The sequence below is a fragment of the Lineus longissimus genome, chromosome 15 (assembly GCF_910592395.1).
Source record: "Lineus longissimus chromosome 15, tnLinLong1.2, whole genome shotgun sequence".
Classification (NCBI taxonomy): domain Eukaryota; kingdom Metazoa; phylum Nemertea; class Pilidiophora; order Heteronemertea; family Lineidae; genus Lineus; species Lineus longissimus.
The window spans coordinates 12,541,342-12,559,521 of NC_088322.1; the positions used below are offsets into that span (position 1 = coordinate 12,541,342).

The window sequence follows — 18,180 nt, forward strand, 5'->3', positions numbered from 1 at the left end:
GCTGTTAAAGCCTCCTTCCCCTTGAATTTGTGCTCACAGTTGCGGCTACGTTTCTCAACCAAGCAACACTGTCACTGACTGAGCAGCAATTTCGTAGTAATTTTTCAAAACCGCCAATCAAAACAAAGGCGTATAAGTCCTAATGAAATGTGGAAAGGTTAACAAGGATACTGACTGGTTCTTAATTACAATGCCAAGACCAATAAAGATAAACTCAGAAAGAAATATATGAACTTTTGCAAACATTTCCATCACCTGCCGTACAAAGCCAAAGCTGTTAAAAATAGTGTAGAAAATTACGACCAGATCAGGCAGGTATTTGTTGCCCGATATACCTCCAAACACCCTCTATTTTTTGCATTCTTTCTGTTTTTATTCCAAAATATGTTCTCAAGAGTTCTCGTTCTAGGCTCTAATCAAGCGTAAACAGAATCGGAGATGAGGGTTGCGGTGTGTGAGTTCTTGTAAGAGTGGCGCTACTGAATGAGTGCTGCCTTCAGCCTGCATCGACTGAGCCGAATCCATCACAAACTCTAGGTCTGCAAGATAAGGCTAAAATGTAGGCCATAACCAAGGGGACTGGTCAAGGATTTGGTTAAAATGTCAGCGGTGCACCCGAGCCGTGTTTTTTTCAGACAACCAATACCGACAGTGTGGTATCAATGTCTATTCTAAAGGCCTTCAGACCTAACACTGAAATGTGTTATGACTGCTTCGGTACCAACACCAGCGGTTGTGCCGTAACACCAGAACTGCTGCTGCCAAACCGAGGCGCAATGTACTTAGCGAAGAAAACAGCACATGCATCAATATCAATTTTTTTCCATTCGCAAGCAGACTAAACCTGCTGCTACTCAATAATACCGGTACATGTCCGGTACTTTGAACTGGAACATTCTGTTAGAGCTTAAAGGTTAAAGACAAATCAACAAAGGTGAGATCAGCAGACATTTACTCAGGTAAAACTTTTTAAATGCATTCTAAAATCAACTCCGGCAAATAGTTTATGATATTTCATCTTTGTTGGGTCACTGAGTGCAGATTGGCTACAATAATGCGCCCAAATCAGCGTATTTTTTCAGACAAATGACTTGACTTCAACTAAAAGCTTTCAAAGCATCTCTTCTATTAGCTGCATTGGTGGTAAAAGAGGGCCACATTATGATGGACTGTTAACTGGCTACATGTAATTGTATCGGCCTGTACTAAGTGCCCAAAGAGGCCTGGGTTTGGCTCGAATTAAAAGCATGTTCAAGAAGAGATACATGTAACTGAAGGCTAGAAGCCCTGAAGCATGCATGGACACCAAAGATGCCTTTACTCTGACTAGCATCTTTGGTTTCAGGGATTGTCCATCTTGATTTCATCATTGCTGAAAGATGGACATTTTGTTGAACATTCCTGAGAGATGAACATCGCTCATTGCTGAAAGACACACATTTTGACCCTGCAAGATACTCATTTCCTTGCATGCTGCTTCTTTTTGTCGCACAGAGCAGAAACTATAGTCGCATGTGGCAGGAATAAAAATTGCTTGTTTTCACAGTGAAGGCTAAAGGATATGACGAAGATATTCAATGAACTTCTCAAAGTTCCAAAAACAGGTGTTTCTTGGTGCCCAGCCTAGCAGCATATCCCATTGACTCAGGAAGAAACTGTCTGATAAGGCAGTTTCATATTCCCATTCTCAAATTTACAGGTGAAAACAGTTTTTTGAATGAAAACTGACAAAACCAAGGTTGATAGGTTTTCTTAGCAAAAGATCCACAAATCACGTTGAGTAGGTCTATGTTGAAGTGTAGGAACACGGTCAATGTTTGAATACAGGCTGTAGTTTGTGTGGAAATCGCGCTTGTGGGTTGGAGCAGGTATAATCAGGATTTGACCAAAGAGCTGAAGTAATGCATAATCCCAAGCAAGTGCCAAAAAGTCTGTGACGAATGATCTGGTGGTTTTCCCAACATTCCTTTTAAGTGGAATGGTCACGAGAAATGTCAAAAACATAAGAATGTGTCAGGCCTACAAGTTAGAATTTGATAGGATTTTGATCATGGAGTTCAGGAAAGTTCATCTGTACAGAAGGGGCACAGCCCAGAGGGCCTAAGGATTGGCAGACCCACAGACACAAACTGTGAATGAAATTGAATAGTCCGCAAATAAAAAGGATTTTTACAAAAGAACTTTAGTGTTTTCTTTTGTTTTGAACAGATCGTTACAAAAGAATCTAGCTGAATACTTGTTTTTGCAACAGGTACTGGGTAGGCCTACCTGAAACCCTTGAAATCATTAATGGAATCACATCGGTACTGTCGCCATTATTCTGACTTCTAGACACGTCGCCGATAAAACCAGTGACCCCCATCCAGTAGCGTATCTGAAAACCTCATTCAGCAGTCGAACTTGATGACAAGTTTATCCAAAATCATGTCAGCATCGTTACTTAGAAACTTGCTAGGGTATCATGAAATGGGTATGTCCGAACAAGAGAAGAGCCACAAAACTGAGCATGTTCAAATGGTAGAAGAGCTACACACTTTCTTCGAAAGGGAGACAAGATTGACCACATCGTCAATAAGTTTTGTTGATCTAACGGCTCAGATACACTTACCCTTTTAGCTTTGTGCCCCTGACACGATTGAGGGCCTGTTTGTGACCCATAGGCCTATAGAACTAACAAAGTCAACAGAGGGCCTGTCCAAACCCAGCAGACAAATACTAGAACCACATTTTATTTGGGGGGAATTCAGATCAGGGAAACGAGAATTGAAGAAGGAGTGGTGTTTGTGCCATAGAGTCACAAGCAAAAGTCTCAACCCTTGGATCAGAGGGTTTTATCAATGTCTCCTTCTGATATTGGGCGAGTCACTCGCATCTATAGCTCTCAAATGGGACACAGAACCATGATTAATTGTGCAAGGCCGGTCATCTGACCAAAGTTCCCTGGCAAAAGTTAACATCTTGTGGTAGGCAGTCTTTACTAAAGACCAAGCCACTTGAAAACCAAATGCTACGAGACTTCACACACAAAAGAAACGAATTGGATCAAGTTGCTATATATACTCCGATTTCTAAAATAATCTGTTGAGTATTTTTATTCTAAACTTGGAACGTCTTCAGATGATCCATTACAGTCTCAGAAATGTTACAGAATTCTTGCATGAAGTGATAACACAAACTCCCACACCTAGGCCAAGCAATTAGTATCGTGATAATGCACCAAAGCCTAAGCATAAATCTTCCCACAATAACCACAGGTAGAAGCACAACAAGGCACAACATCGTACCATACACCCCACAACATAGAAATAGTTTGCACACTATGTGTAATCTATGAGTACACGATTCTTGGAAGCGTCTCTGACAAAGCCTACAAGTTGTTCATTGAACACTTTTCTATTCTGTCTTCTGACTAACTCTAAGCCCCCAGCAGTCCTACATCTCATCCGCCCCAAAATAAGTCTGGTCTAACCGGTTCCTGGTTGTGGCTTACAGCAATTCAAAAATTACAGCCGTAGCTATTTAACTCGCCTCACCAACAAAGAGGAACATCAACAGTTCGCGTCAACAGCTCATCAAATTGCTAAACTTCAAAAACTGGCATGCTTTGGAAAGCAATATTCAACGAGACGACCAACAACAAACTGCAGTATGTTGAAGACATCCTGTAGCTACAATCAGTCCTTCAAATTAGTTGTATGCCACCACTTGCTACAATACTGGTTCTCTATTTTTAATCAACAAATTCCAAACACATTTCACAATGATTTAGTATGCTTCTTATAGACAAAGTATCAATTTCCAGAGAAAAAACACGTATTTTTTCCACCACATAATAAAGTGATCTCAGTGCTAATTAATTACTACAAAAACATAACTAACAAAGTTTGATTAAGTAATTACAGAACAAACACTAATTATGAAATAAATCATATCCACAAATTGGTAAGTGCTGATAAAACACTGGACCCTGGATAGATTCAGCCAAAGTGTCAACAAAGAAAAAAATAAAGAAAAATCAATTTGTCTTTGGCTGGGATCCGCACTGCCTGGCACAACTACCCCCTCAGTGCTGAACAGCAGGCCTTGCAGGAATGGGCCTCAGAAAAGAACACAAAATTCTGCGAATTCACAGGAGAAAATTTACCCTTCTTCAAACGATAGTTCTCTCATAGTGAGAGGCCTGCTATCTCCCATGATACAATTTGAAGAGGAATGTTCTCCATTGCCTCCATGCCGATCTTTAACCTTTTGAAAAATCAAATTCTTGCAAAATATTGCTTTCAAGTGGTTTTAGAAAACATGCACCTGCCATTTGAACATGTGTTTACTGTGTTGGAGTGTTAAATTGAGTTGAAACGCTTGTTTCACAAACAAGTTAAACATGGAAGACGCTCGGGGAAGAAAGTTGTGGAGAAACTTCAAATGATTTCATATATCGAGGAGTATCTTCTGGTCATTTTATAAATAAAGTGTTTATAGTCACTTCTTTGTCACTTCACTGTCTCAACTGAGAGGGTGCGCAGACCGACCAATATTGATGTCAAACTGATCCTCCACACGACATGATCATGCTTGATGCTATATTTAGGATTTTTCGCATTCCAGAGAGCGACACGTCAGACACCATCAAAACAAGTCCCACTTCTGCCCCCAGAAACCGGACCCTCTTTGTCACTGTGTTTTGTCTGGTATCACCTGTGCAGGATTCTAACAAGTCAGGTGCATATTATTGTCAATTCCAACTTAAATTTGACCAGAAACTGTACATGATGTACAACAGCTTGCACACAAATTAAGCTTTGTCTGCTGAATCGGACTAGCTATTGTTACCGTAAAGTTATGTATGGGCTTTCAAAAGACTGCTTTTGTTGTTTGACAAATTTAGCAAACTTTTTGAAGGGATATATGCATCCCAACATTACTACACACACTTTATGGTAATAAGAAGCTTTTTTGGGTGTGAGTGACAGGTAACAATATAAGTTGCAGATTTCAACTTTTTTACATTTTAAAGTATGTGGACAATACACAAAATTCCTAAATTCAGGCATTTTGCAGGGTCCTGCTTTAAAAAGTAATTCAAGGGCCCCACTTATGGTACATACCTTTTTTTATGGTTGATATCGTGGAACACACTCTCAAAATAAGTGGTAGGAATTTGTGTACTTGACCTTCTTTTACTTGAGGACGCAGATGCACCCGCAATATTTAAAACAGAATATTTTTTATCTAGAGAGACCTGCAATACATGTACCTATTGTTTCTTCCCTGCAGGAAAGTAAGCCTCATCTTTGGTCAGAATCTGTGAAACTTCTCATACCTTTTGTAATAATTGACCACGGCACCGCCATCTTATCAATTCGCGATTTCTCGTCGAGTACAACCCCCGCACCCTCCACTTTGAGCAACGATAATCCACAAATAAATATGATCAAAATCAACGTCAGATGAAACCAACGACACTGATGCAAACTACATATCCCAGAATGCCTTGCAGGCGATGACAGGTTATGTAACCAATGAGATTGCCGCTCACTGCTTTGCCGAATTTTATCACATTGGCATAAGTCACTTTCAGCACCATTTCGTACAAGGTCCACATTTGTCCTTCCTTTGGAGGCAAACTTATCCATACTTTGCACCAGGACGGAGTCTGACTTAGTTACCACCATTTTGCAGTGCAGATTTCAGCTCGATTTCGATACTGTTATGACTAGAACAAGCACTTATTGGCATGAACTTATAAATCAGAGTCACATCTCAAAGCAAGTTCTTGCTACTTTTTAAACAGTCTTTTGAAGTTTAGTTAGTTAAAATTTTGTGATAGAGATTGCAATCCTTGAAGCATCTCATTACAAAGGTTGTTTGATTTCGTTATAACACAGCAAACTTTCAGTCCGGCACTTGTTACTGACTTCTCAGAGAAATACCCAAACAAGTGTGCATCTCCTTGCAATAGGAATTTTCAAATCTGTGCAAGGACAGGAAATTCTGGCCTTTTAAACTTCCTCTCAGTTTTCAACTGATTAGGTGACGACAATCAGTTCATATTCAGGCAAAGGAGAGAAAATCCTGTCGATATTCTTGGAATATGCCTCAAGGAATGAAAACGTTTCATATGAGCAGCCCAAACGAATGTTTATGTCGAGCAGGATCATCCAAGATGCTTGTGACTTGTGTTATTGCTTTAATCCATGCAATTACTGAAACACTCCTCAGATAGAGGAAAAAGTCACCCACATTGGTTTCCAAACTGGACAGCAAACTTTTCCAAACTGTCAACTGTGACTGTCACAAATTTGAGATCAGATTTTGATATCCTATTCAGAGATGGTAATCCTACATTTGAAATTGTTGTGAAATTTACGAGTTAATCCAAGTATGCTAGCCTAGCATTCACTGACAACACTAATACTTAGATATTCCAATTTTCGCTCCTGCCCCGTCCATAACCTACACAGTACAGTAAGTTAATTTACGAAGGGACTGTGGACACAGCTATAGGGCAAAAATTACACAACCCTCGAAACCCTTATGAGCCAAAATGTACACAACAGTCAAAGTAGTGTTGTTTTTAAAGATCTAACTCCTGCTCGGGCATTTGGGTAAGAAAACGACAAACAGCAAGTAATGGCACGCCAAACAACCACAAAGCCAAAGTAAACAACATGACAATACGAGAAACTGCACTATATGAATATACAGACATAACCACAAATATGGTCGGAGAAATTTGCAAATGAATTGAACTGATATTTATGATATCACACACGCACGAACAAATTCACTTATTTTTGCTTGAAAATTGTTCGTATTATTCATATGCAAAATATTCCAATTTTATCATAAAAGCCTAAGGTTAAGTGCCAGTGGCCTGAAAACATTTCTCGGTATACTGAGTGTGCCCAAAATATGATCAGGACATCGCTATTGATTTGAATCCTTAACCTTATTTTCTTCCCTGAAAAAGCATATACATGTACACAAGGCCTAGAATGTGGGTGAAATTTTGATTTGCTGGTATCAAAAATGCCAATCGGACATCCTGGATGACAATCGATTTTTAGCTGCCTATAAACAATCATATCATATTTTCGGAATTTCTATATAATATCTATCCAGGACGGATGGGGTACTATCAGCTAAAACTCTTATTCCTAGCAAGGCCATCAGCTTTACCGAAAGACTCAATATGAATCATAACTCACACTTGACACCTGAGAGAAACAAAAGCATGAAACGTCATCATCATTTCTATCAATGTACTTCATCAGGAAAGGGTTAAACCAACCTTCAACAGTGATATAATGTGCTCTTTCCCTGTTCCACTCGCATAATCAATCGCATGATAATCTATCTACCAAGAACACTCCGGCCATGAGACCCTTTCCATTGGCTTCACCACCACCAAGGTGCATGAAAGGTATTTTGTTGATTCAACAGTTTTGTCAGGAATACATGATTTGCCAAGAAGGGGTGTCTTAGGTCCCCTTTAGATATCAGTAATAAGTGTTTAAATGCATAGTTATCTTAAGGTGCAATATGGCTGGCCAGTTAACCATCTGCATTTATTCAAGCCTGTAGCTAGCTATTTTGTAGGGGGGGGGGGGGGGCAAAAGCACATTTTCAGTGACACTCGGGGCGGGGGGGGGCATCTGCTGCCAAAACTCTACAATTACACCACAACCAAACCCATAACTTGTCAAAGCCGTTGTTTGCCCCCTAAGTCAACTCAAAAGTCATTTGGCGACATTACCTCAAGTAGGCCTAGCGGTAAACTCCGCTTTAAGTGACAGTATTTTCTCTTAGTATTGTTTTATGCTTTCAAGGGATCTTGTCCTAGGCCTGGTGTTGACCTAATGGCTTGGGATGTCAGACTCAAGGGCCAATAGTTCTTGAGTAGTTAATGGAAGGAGTTTAATTGATTTTTAAAGTCGATGATTTTATTTCATTGATAGGTGTGATACGTGTTAAAGCATGTTTCGGTCAATATTTTAAAGATTTTTAGACTGTCAATGACCTGGTTGAAGATCGAAGAATTCGTGGTAGAGACAATCTTAAAATCAATCAGTCATGTGCATCTACTAAATCCACTCACTTTGAACATCAAACAATATGTGGGTGCCTGACTGCTGGTGATATGCATTGAACTTTCAAGCGCACGCAAAAGAATAAGGATTGCATACTCTCAGATTTTCGTGATTTTAGTCACTGAGAGCATATTCATACCATCAAAAACAGAGTTTTCGATATCACCAATACTTATACTACGCAGACGTCAGAACCCCTACAGAAGCAGTGGCGGTTGTTTGGTGACCGCATGGCGATCGAGCCCTGGGACACAATTGTCACTCTTGAAATTTTGGCAACCGACCAACTGACGCCAAATCCACATATCAGCCTATACAATCGAACACAAAATAGGCCATCCTGGACCTGGACCAGGCATTATAATACAGGCCTGTATTACGATATTCATAACTTTACAAAATAATGCCGTCCCTGGGTTACACTGTGACTACAATACAACAAACCGAAAACAAAACTATCCAGACTTGTTTTGAACATGAAGTGTAGTATCGAAACATTGGGGCTTGAAAACATGGAACCTACGTCATAACTACCCTGGGCATATTGTAACTTTGTTGATATTTTGGCGATGGTTCCAATTGTTGTAAGAAATACATATGGATACCTAGGTACAACCCAGTCTGGTGTGATATTCAGCAGGGGATTGCAGTAGTGTAGTGGTTTAAGCGCTATGCAAACAAGTGATATCTGTCGCTGCAACGTGCAACAAAGCCACGACAACATGACGATCGCCATTGAAAAGCAGCCAAACCACGATCGCTTGGTTGCAAGCGCTTTAGAGCATCCAACTTCTAACTGAGAGGTTGCAGTCGGGGCGATCTGATATGTCTAATACTAGACATACTAGCACAATGGCCTGGGTGTTGAGGCCAAAAATCCGCTCTTTGTCAGCTGATGAAGTCAGAAAGGTCCACTTAACCCTAATAAATCAACTCAATCTATTAGGTATTTAGGTGCATAACGAGGCAATCGATATGAATTATGTGTAATATACACCAGAGAAAAACACCCCTCAAATCTAAAAAGTGTTTTATATGTCAGAGGAGATCATAATGAATTATGAAGGTAAACAAGGCTGTTTTTACCATTAAAAGTAGCACCTTTTTCTACTGTATACGATCATATTCCAAGAGGAAGAAGCAAGAAGCAGCAACCTGTGATTCAATGTCAAACCCAAGTGAAACCCGATTCTGTCCACAGATTGGCTATCTTTATTGCTCATTGCAGTGATAATTGTCACAGGTTGAATCAGTAAAAATCTCGGGGGGACAACACCCTTCCTCTTATTTGCAGAATATCTTTGAAAATAACAATGAATTTAGGCTTGATTTAGGGAAACTGCATTACGGACACGCTCTCAGACTTCGGGATACGCATGCACAACTCTGGAGTATCAAATCCAGGTACAACCCAACCCGTGCACTGAGGTAGCTTCCTGGATGGTCTGAACCCAGCAATTCTTTATCAATTTGTTGAAAAAATTGCGATCATTATTTGTCTTTGTTGACTGAGTAGGCTCATCTACGTTGATATATTAGCGATCAAGGTGGGTGATTTGTGTTTCTCTCAGGTTTCAAACATATAATCTGAACCCTAAAGTAAAAACTTTTGCACCCAAGGACGCAAAAAACCGCACACGCTCACGACTACACATGGTGTGAAAGAAAATGAATAACAAGAAGAAAAATCATGACGATTCCTGCAAAAACTTCCGCCACTAACAATTCTCAACAACCTCGGGCAACGATAGCCAATGAAAACTGAGTCCAACTCCTGCAGCAAACCGGACCCAAGCAACCGTAAAACCTTACATTCATAACCTCTCATAATTCTCTAATGGGTTCATTCTTTCTGGCAAATTTTGCGCAAACGCTTTACGCGGCTGATAAGCGAAATATAAAGACGCAGAACAGCGAGTGAAATTGTGATTGAGGACGCATGCGTTATACTGATAAAGGCACTTGGCGACTTTTTATTATTGTTGAGCTCACCGCTGGGATGGAGCTCGGGAAGAATAGAGATTTCTGCAGTTCCTGGTGGTCTTTCTTTGCAAGCTGTGCAGAATTGTAAACCCCAATATCATTTCAAGTACATAGAGGTGTCCCACCTATAGGTTCCCAATATTTCAAAGGGGACCATAGGCAGGAGTTAGAGGGTCAAATAGGTGGTCTTCAGGTGGCTAATATGAACATTTAGGGGCCAGGGTTATGTTTGCTTCAGCAATAATCACATTCCTTACAGGCGTGAATAGCTTTTTTCCACCGTGAGACAGGAGACACCCCTTATGTTGACGACTTAGTGTAACTTAATTTGAACCCAGTTCATATCTATAGTCTCCCTTTAAAGGCCAAAGGGCTGGATTCAGTACTGAAACGTCACCAAGAATTTAACTCTCAAGAAAAAGGTCATGTTATTTGTGCAAGCTTGAGATCATGGACAGACTGATATGATGACAACTCACCAATGGTTTCAGCAAATGAAAATGCAACAATCAAATGACAGATGATGCTACAACGAATCGCAAATCAAAATCAATACACACGTGTGTCACGCCCTCGCCAGACGTTAGAGCAGTCAAGCAGTGGCGCGTTTTGTGCACCCTCACTCTGAGTCATACGTCTCGCCGTATCAACTCTTATCACACGTAATAATGCCGACTATTGTCTATTAAACAATGTTCGTCCAAAATGAATGGCGGCTAAAGTGATTCATCAAAAGGACGTCTGCAACTGCCCTTTAGCATTCTGGGAAATGTGGTCCTGATCTTTCTCTAGCATCGCCACGTTTTAAGATCGTACATTATTGATTGGAAGTCAATTGGAATGGTCAGAGATCTGCACCGTGGCAGGAAGAGTGGCCACAGCGTACGAGACGGGATTACCACGATCAACTTACTTTCTGCAATGACAACTTTTACAACCTTTGGTTTCGCTTGAAAGCCAATAAGGGACCAGTGCAACCCTTGGGGAACTGCAAGGCTATTTCAGTCAACGCTTCAGGCTTAACTTTTCCACTTCTAACAAAACTGACCATGAATACTTAAGTGGACCTTGGTGGCAGTTGCAATGCTAATGTTACCAAAACAGCAACTTGGGATTCTGCACGTAACACCCATATTGACTAACAAAATTACTTAAGGCTTTTTTTATAAGTCACATTCACAGTGAACACAGCTTCGTACGCCGTCTTTCCGTAACACCTCGAAACTATTATCAAATATTTCGATATCTAATCGCTAAATCAATAAGTAAATATAGATTTTTAATACCGCGATCTCCTAGGTGATATCGGTAGTGTGTTTTATCAAATTGTTAGGCTGGCAAGATGAAATAAGCTGAAGTGGTATTTACTAAGTGCATGCACTGAGATTATAATGTCATGGATGTGATGATTTCGAGCCATAGTTTTGATATCCAGAGCTGGGTTTCTGCAAAGTTTTAGCTCACGAAACTCACAGCACATCGATGACGAACTGTGCGATCCAAACCTGTCCAGAGGTAACAATTCACAAAGACTACTTCAACAACCCTGGTCAGAGTACGCCCCCCCCCCCCCCCCCCCTCGGATCAGCGCCTTCAACAAAACGACACTAACAAATTCCAGGAACGAATGTTGCAGAAAGAAGCAGCGCTCGTGATCATTTGAAATCAGTGCTACTACATTGTATATTCTCAAGATCACTGGAGCATCGTTGATGGAACTTAATTGTGTCAATCAAGTGGTGTATCGAAAATGTGGAATCTCAAAACGTTTCCTCGTCACTTAATTGTGATATCATTATCGAGAAGAGCAGATTTATTTTTTGGTTTGCAATGATAAGATGCACAAATTACGTTAAATTTGTTGCTATGTGAATGAATTTGATCATTAAATTCTATTTTAACGACGAAATTAACCCTTGATGTAGCCAGACAGTTCTCTAGCCTGCCCGACACAGAATATCTTGTCAGATACAGTTAAAGGTCAATACATATCCTTACTGGTAAGTATTTTTCTAGGGCGCATAAAAAGACTTCCAAAACACAACTTTCTCAAATGCACCTTGTAAGCAACAATGGATGTTACTTCAGACCAGTACCACAGTTCACAGTTGGCTCGATCTTTATAGACATCTCTACAAAATTGTCACATATCACATTTAGTCAATATTGTCTCTCTTTATCTTCGTGCTAGATCAATAAGTCTCATAGATTATATGACCAGGCCAAAGATGGCTGAAACACAAGAGGTGAATAACGGCCATACATTTTCAAATTCAGTATTTTATCAGCTATTTGCATGACACTAAAAATTTGGCGAATTTGTTCATTTTCACTTGTTGATATATTGGCCAAAACTCACGTTTGGTACAGTGGCTTATGCATGAGAGTTGACATTTTCAGGCTTTTAAAGAAAATCACGAAATAAAATGCTCACAAAAATGTCACTGTTTACAGTAGTACCATTCCTGAGTTTGTGTATCTAAATTTTGAAAAAGAGGCACAGTTGCAGGAAGTGGCTGAGGTGGAGTGTTTGACTGAGGTCACCGTCAATCCCAGAGGTACTTTGTCCAAATCCTAAGGAATGGTTTCATTTTTCTTTATATAAAAGCGCTTCTGTGCCCTTGCTCGCCAAAGAGTCTCCTGGTTTGTGAAATGAAACGTCCTAGTGCAGTGATGTCCACCATGGTTTGGTTCAGGTTGTCAGGGCCATCACTGTTGAACTCAGCCGCTGGGGGGGGGGGGGGGGGGCTGTGCTTGCCATTGCGATATCACCACAACGAGCAGAGTTCAATGGCAGCAATAAATCATGCAGTCATTTCCAAATTCTCTACCCTCCTTTGGCTGGCAAAAGGCAGCAAATTATCCACTCAGTGACCTGAAATCTATCATTCCAATCGGTCGCACACAATACTAGGCCTATTTGCTATGCTATGCATAAATTTCAGACAAATTCTGGCGACAAAAGGACTCATCGGCTTAAATCATAGACTAGTCATCCCATAATGTAAGGATATGCGTTGAACATTTCGACATGTCAAACAAAGTCACGTCTGCTTAGATATAAAAGCCGTAGAAAAACATGGGACTTTTTCTGACATTGACTTGGGAAGGCTGATACCGCCTTGTTTGCCATTGGCTTGCCTGACACTGATATATGTTGTAGGCATTCTTTACTGAAGATCAAACATGACCCTCATTTGGAGCTCGGAAAGACGTGCCATGAATTGTGAGTGATTTCAGAGGCCAAGTTCTCTCGTTAAGACTGCTGGTGGCACCTGGCTGTGACGTCTGTTTCAAAGTACTTTTCAGCAGTCACTTTTATACAGGTGTTAAATGACATTAATGCCAATTTCAAATGTTGATTCATTCTCCTTGAACAAAACCGATATCATCCTGAATCTTATTTTTCAGTCAGAAGTAACGAATGTGACATGAGAAGCAGGTCAACCAAACCAAATTTCCCATCGCCAATTTCTTCAGAGCGGACCACAGCCCCTTGAACTCTGATGTTTTCACCTGCCATGTGATGCAAGAATGATAAGGCACACACACACACACCAGCAAATGCTGCACCACCAATCCACATAGGACCGGAACCAGCCCAGAGAGTCACCCTCCGACAATCAAGTCTCAAGTGACCTTCTTGTTGATAAAGATAAGTCACACACAGTCGAAATTCTCCATGTTGCACTAAGAATTTTGAAAAGAATTGAGCCTAGCACTGGACATACTTCAGTTTGTTCTCCATTCTGATGTGTATGCACCTATATATTTGGGGTACATGGTAACCTTCGGTTTTGAGAGTCACCTAGGTCGAGTGGTCGCTGGTATTTGGAAAAGGGTCAGTCTTAAACTCAGCTTGGCTATCGTAGGGTTAACCTTGATATGTGTACAAGTGAGAAACCACAAACTCTACCAGTATATTTGAACCAAAGGAATGTTTATACTTTCACCAGTTTATTTTTCTTTATTTTCACCAGGTATAGAACTTCTGCAATTCTAGAGGTTGTTGGAAATTGTCAGTTGCCAAGTTTTTACAGAACATCTAAGAAGAAGAAGAAGAAGAAGACCACTTATTCAGAGGAGTGTGTTTTTTTACTATTATTGGAATTTGACAAAATTATTTCAAATTCATCAAATATTTTTTGAGACACCCAGTATAAGACAACTGTTGGTGAACGGGATGCTCCTTGACCGTATCAACCTGATCGATCCAAAACCCTATTATCATTTCCAAAATGTGATTGTTTTATTTTGAGACACCCAGTATAAGGAGATGACTGGTCAACATCCCCATCCTGTAATCATTTCCATTAAATGATCGTTGTATTTTGAGACACCAAGTATAAGGAGATGACTGGCCAATCAACTGATGTCCCTGACCAGATCAACCTGATCTATCTGGACCCTATTATCACTTCTATCTCCGATAATGGATATAAGATGAGCACCGTGCATCAATCCGACGTCCATTCAATCATTAATGAGCAGAGAGAGTTAATTAATGGAACATTAAGTAGCTGCAAGATGAGGTTTCTGGTATGTGCCGTATGGTTGTGTGCAACCTTGATGACAAAATAAGAAAACTGCACGAGTGGATGATCCGAGTTGCCAGACCGGTTTCTTCAGACCGGTCACCAGATCTCACCAGGTTGAGAGATGATTTTCTCCAGGCCACCACCTTTTATAAACTGCTGATACAGCTAGGTACGTAATGGCATTGATGACGAAGAAATGACAACTCGGCAAAGGGGTCAAAATCTGTAGAATGCATTTTTGTTGAGGCAACGGCACACTGTATCAGCAGAAAGCATGGAGCCAAGGCTAAATTCATTCTAACAATGCGATCAGGGGACGTGAGGATTGTTGGATAATTTGACAAACGGATGCAGAAGTCAAGCTCATCCAGCACATAATGGCATCAAATTATAAACAAATTGTGAATAGTTTCTATCTTGTCATTCAGAAGTTATTGAGTCGGCCTGAATGGCTGGGAGTAAAATAGTTGCCCTCTAGGTCACAGGTTTTCTGCTCAGTGGAGGAAAAGGAATAATGTGTGTTTTGATATTACCTTGACACAGGCTGAGACAATAGACACATTAAGTGTATTGATTAACCCAATATGGCCTAAAACCGACACACCGATCCAAAAGCAGTCTAAAAATACCCATCACCTCCATCTTTAAGCCCTTGGCATTAAGTTCAATAATCCAAGTTGTACATCTACAATTGTGCACTTCTGTGCCAACCTCAGACCTTCTTTGATATCATCATGGTCAACCCACACCACCAAATATGGCGTCAACAACAACGGGACACAAAATAACATATCACGTTAGATTTTCATATATCCAAGTACCAGATATTCAACTTATTCAGCACAGCACGCTTTTTCTCAAACAAGATTACAATACCAACAATGTCTGACCTTATTTCTTTTCTGAAAGCAAATTTAAATTCAAAGATTTTACAAATCGTGTCTATTTGTGTTCAATACTTCAATTATATGTTTATGTGGCGATAAACTGGTCATATAAGTCTATAAGAATAAGTCGTATCTTGACCATAGTGTGATATGAGGTTGAACATTGTGTCATTGCATGTATCTACAATGACCTTTGCCGAAAGTTTACAAGTTTACCTCTGACATTACCTCCTTTTGCTGAGCAGTTTTTTCTTCCCAGAACTGTCCACTAATATGTGAGATTAGCCAAGGCTACTTCATACCCCTGAGTCCAGTTATACCTTAGAGTAGGCCTATCCAGCCTTATATTGAAGTCATGTCCTTCAAGCCTAAAAGGCCTAACTAGCATTAAGTAGTTTTCGTTATCAGTGTTACCTGGCTAGAACAGTTGAAAACAAACAGTTCAAACCGGTAATTACTTTGAGGACAATCCTTCGAATGCATCGTCACTTGATAGGCTTCCAACCAAATGCTTGTGTAACCAATACCGAAAATGATTCCCCGTTTCTCTCCCAGGTGCCAGCACCGTACACCAGGCCTTTTTTAAAGGGGCAATGTTTGACAGTTAGATGAGATAAGTAATTGTTGAGGAACAAAAGGAGGAGAGGCACAGATTCTTACCAGGCAATGATGATAGAAAGTCTCTAACAGTCTTGCCATTCTTAGTGTTTTCCCTCTTTGATAGGGAACACTAGAAAACAAATAAGCTTGTTTCTCCCAGGCCAGTGTCCCCAATGTCTGACTTCTATTGGAGATCACTAGTTTAAGTCATGGGGTAAAAAGATTAGCACTTCTGCCATAGCATCTTTCGTGACGCCCTGTACAACATCTTATCTGATCATTTTTATCCACCAAGGAAGTGACCTTGTTGACAGAGATGCTGTCAAAATACCTTTTGTTGGTGTACCCATCCATGACACAATGACCCAGTATCATTGTTGGTCACCCATCGACCGAATAACCCACTCAATTTGGCAGTACACTTGTTCTCGATTGGATCAGCTTGAGACACCTTGGGCACCAAGGCCAAAACCGAGGTGCCTCGCAAAGGTTTGCGGTGAAATACAGAACAAGCATCCATTGACCAAATTACCCAATCAAAGTGGCGGGCACTTGTTCCGTATTGGGTCAACTATTTTTGCCAAAATGACAACTACCAGCTCTCTTCCTTGTTGGCCATTGTCGACATATGATTGGTGCCAATGGTAATGTGTGTTTTTTTATTTTGATAAGGCACCATGCAAAATATGAAAGTTGATGAGGAAAATCATAGCCAACCTCATCTTGATGAGACACGCCAATCTTATGAACTTACCTGCAAAGAGAGAGCGGAGAAATAATGATTAACAAGCCTGGTGGTGGACATCGTTCACAAGGTAACAAAAAGCCTTGCGGCGGGATAGTTCACAAGCATCTGACAATGTCAGGTCTTGAAGAAGTAATATTGTACATTATACATACATGTACACTTAGAAGGGTTAGACGGACAATGAAGCATTCCAATTCTTCATTCACAAATATATCCCTTTACTACACCACTTCGAAAACAAAACATCCCATTTATGAATATTGGGGTTAAGATCACAACGGGAAAAGACAGTAGCTTCATAAGGTTGAATGATTTGTCATCCCATAGACTATCGAGTACAACATGTGTAACAGTCCACACTGAAAGAGTCAAGACAAGTCGTCAAGTTACTGACTTTGGCTTAAAAAATAATAGCCTCTGCATTACACTATGAGCCTAAACCAATTTCAGATGGACCGTTTTCCCTTTAAGTTTGCTCAATTCATAATCATGGCAATAGGAATGATGATAATGCTGTGCAAGTATTAAGAACATGGTAGCAAACTGCATCAGTTGCAAATTACAAATGAAACAAGACAAAGCAGAAACTACAAATGGACATTTCCTTAAAGTTTTGAGAGTTTAAAACCAAGAGTGAACTTGGCAATGTGCATGTATGTGTACACGATATTGTATTTTGTAGGCTGTGCTTAATAGTACTCAACCCACAGAAAGCAGGCCTAGTAACTCAAATCAAATATTTGGATAACCTATAGGGAAACTCCTCCATACAGGTTTAGTATCACCAAACGTGATACATTCCATCAAACAACAACTTATTGTACACTTAGTAGAGTACTATGTCGATTTAAGCATGATGATGTACGGTACGCAGACACCAGCAATTTTGCAACTGGTATACCAATTGCCTACTAACAAGCCAAATGCAAAATGCTCCTTTACCAAAATGAATATGCCTTTGGTCCCAGGGGAGCACACTCAAATACATATTTAGAGTATCCTTGTACCCTGAGTTTTTAATAAACCCCCTCCTGCGGGGAGAATCCCAAATCCCCAACCCTTTTTGGTGACATTGTTTTCATCCCTTCCCCCTGCTGGTATACATTCGCACACACAACATCCTGTACTGGTACTTTTTACACCGACAATCATGTGCGTAACGCAATTTCCTGAACTTGTGGATTAATATCGAAATTAATATCCACGTCTCAAGAAAACGCAATAAAACGTTCATTAGTTGCATAATCCCAATTAACCTCACTATTCTCCTGGAGACCAGGTTAATATTCCCGGGCACCGAAGTTCGCTCGGCATAATTAGTAAATGAGCGGATT

At 40.3% G+C, this 18,180-nt stretch overlaps 1 protein-coding gene across 4 annotated transcripts in view; it reads right to left on the reverse strand.

Moving 5' to 3' along the window:
- The window catches only part of LOC135499658 (epidermal growth factor receptor-like), a 104,705-nt gene that overhangs the window by 59,488 nt on the left and 27,037 nt on the right, over nt 1-18,180 (reverse strand). The window contains exon 1 of one of the 4 annotated variants that reach the window (XM_064790542.1): nt 5,321-6,610. The exons of 2 other annotated variants lie outside the window; for them this stretch is intronic. In XM_064790542.1, coding sequence (XP_064646612.1) covers nt 5,321-5,672 — 352 coding nt within the window. In that variant the 5' untranslated portion in view covers nt 5,673-6,610. Of the gene's footprint in view, nt 1-5,320; nt 6,611-18,180 lie in introns of those variants that run through there. One more of the 4 variants, XM_064790543.1, reaches the window with a different exon arrangement.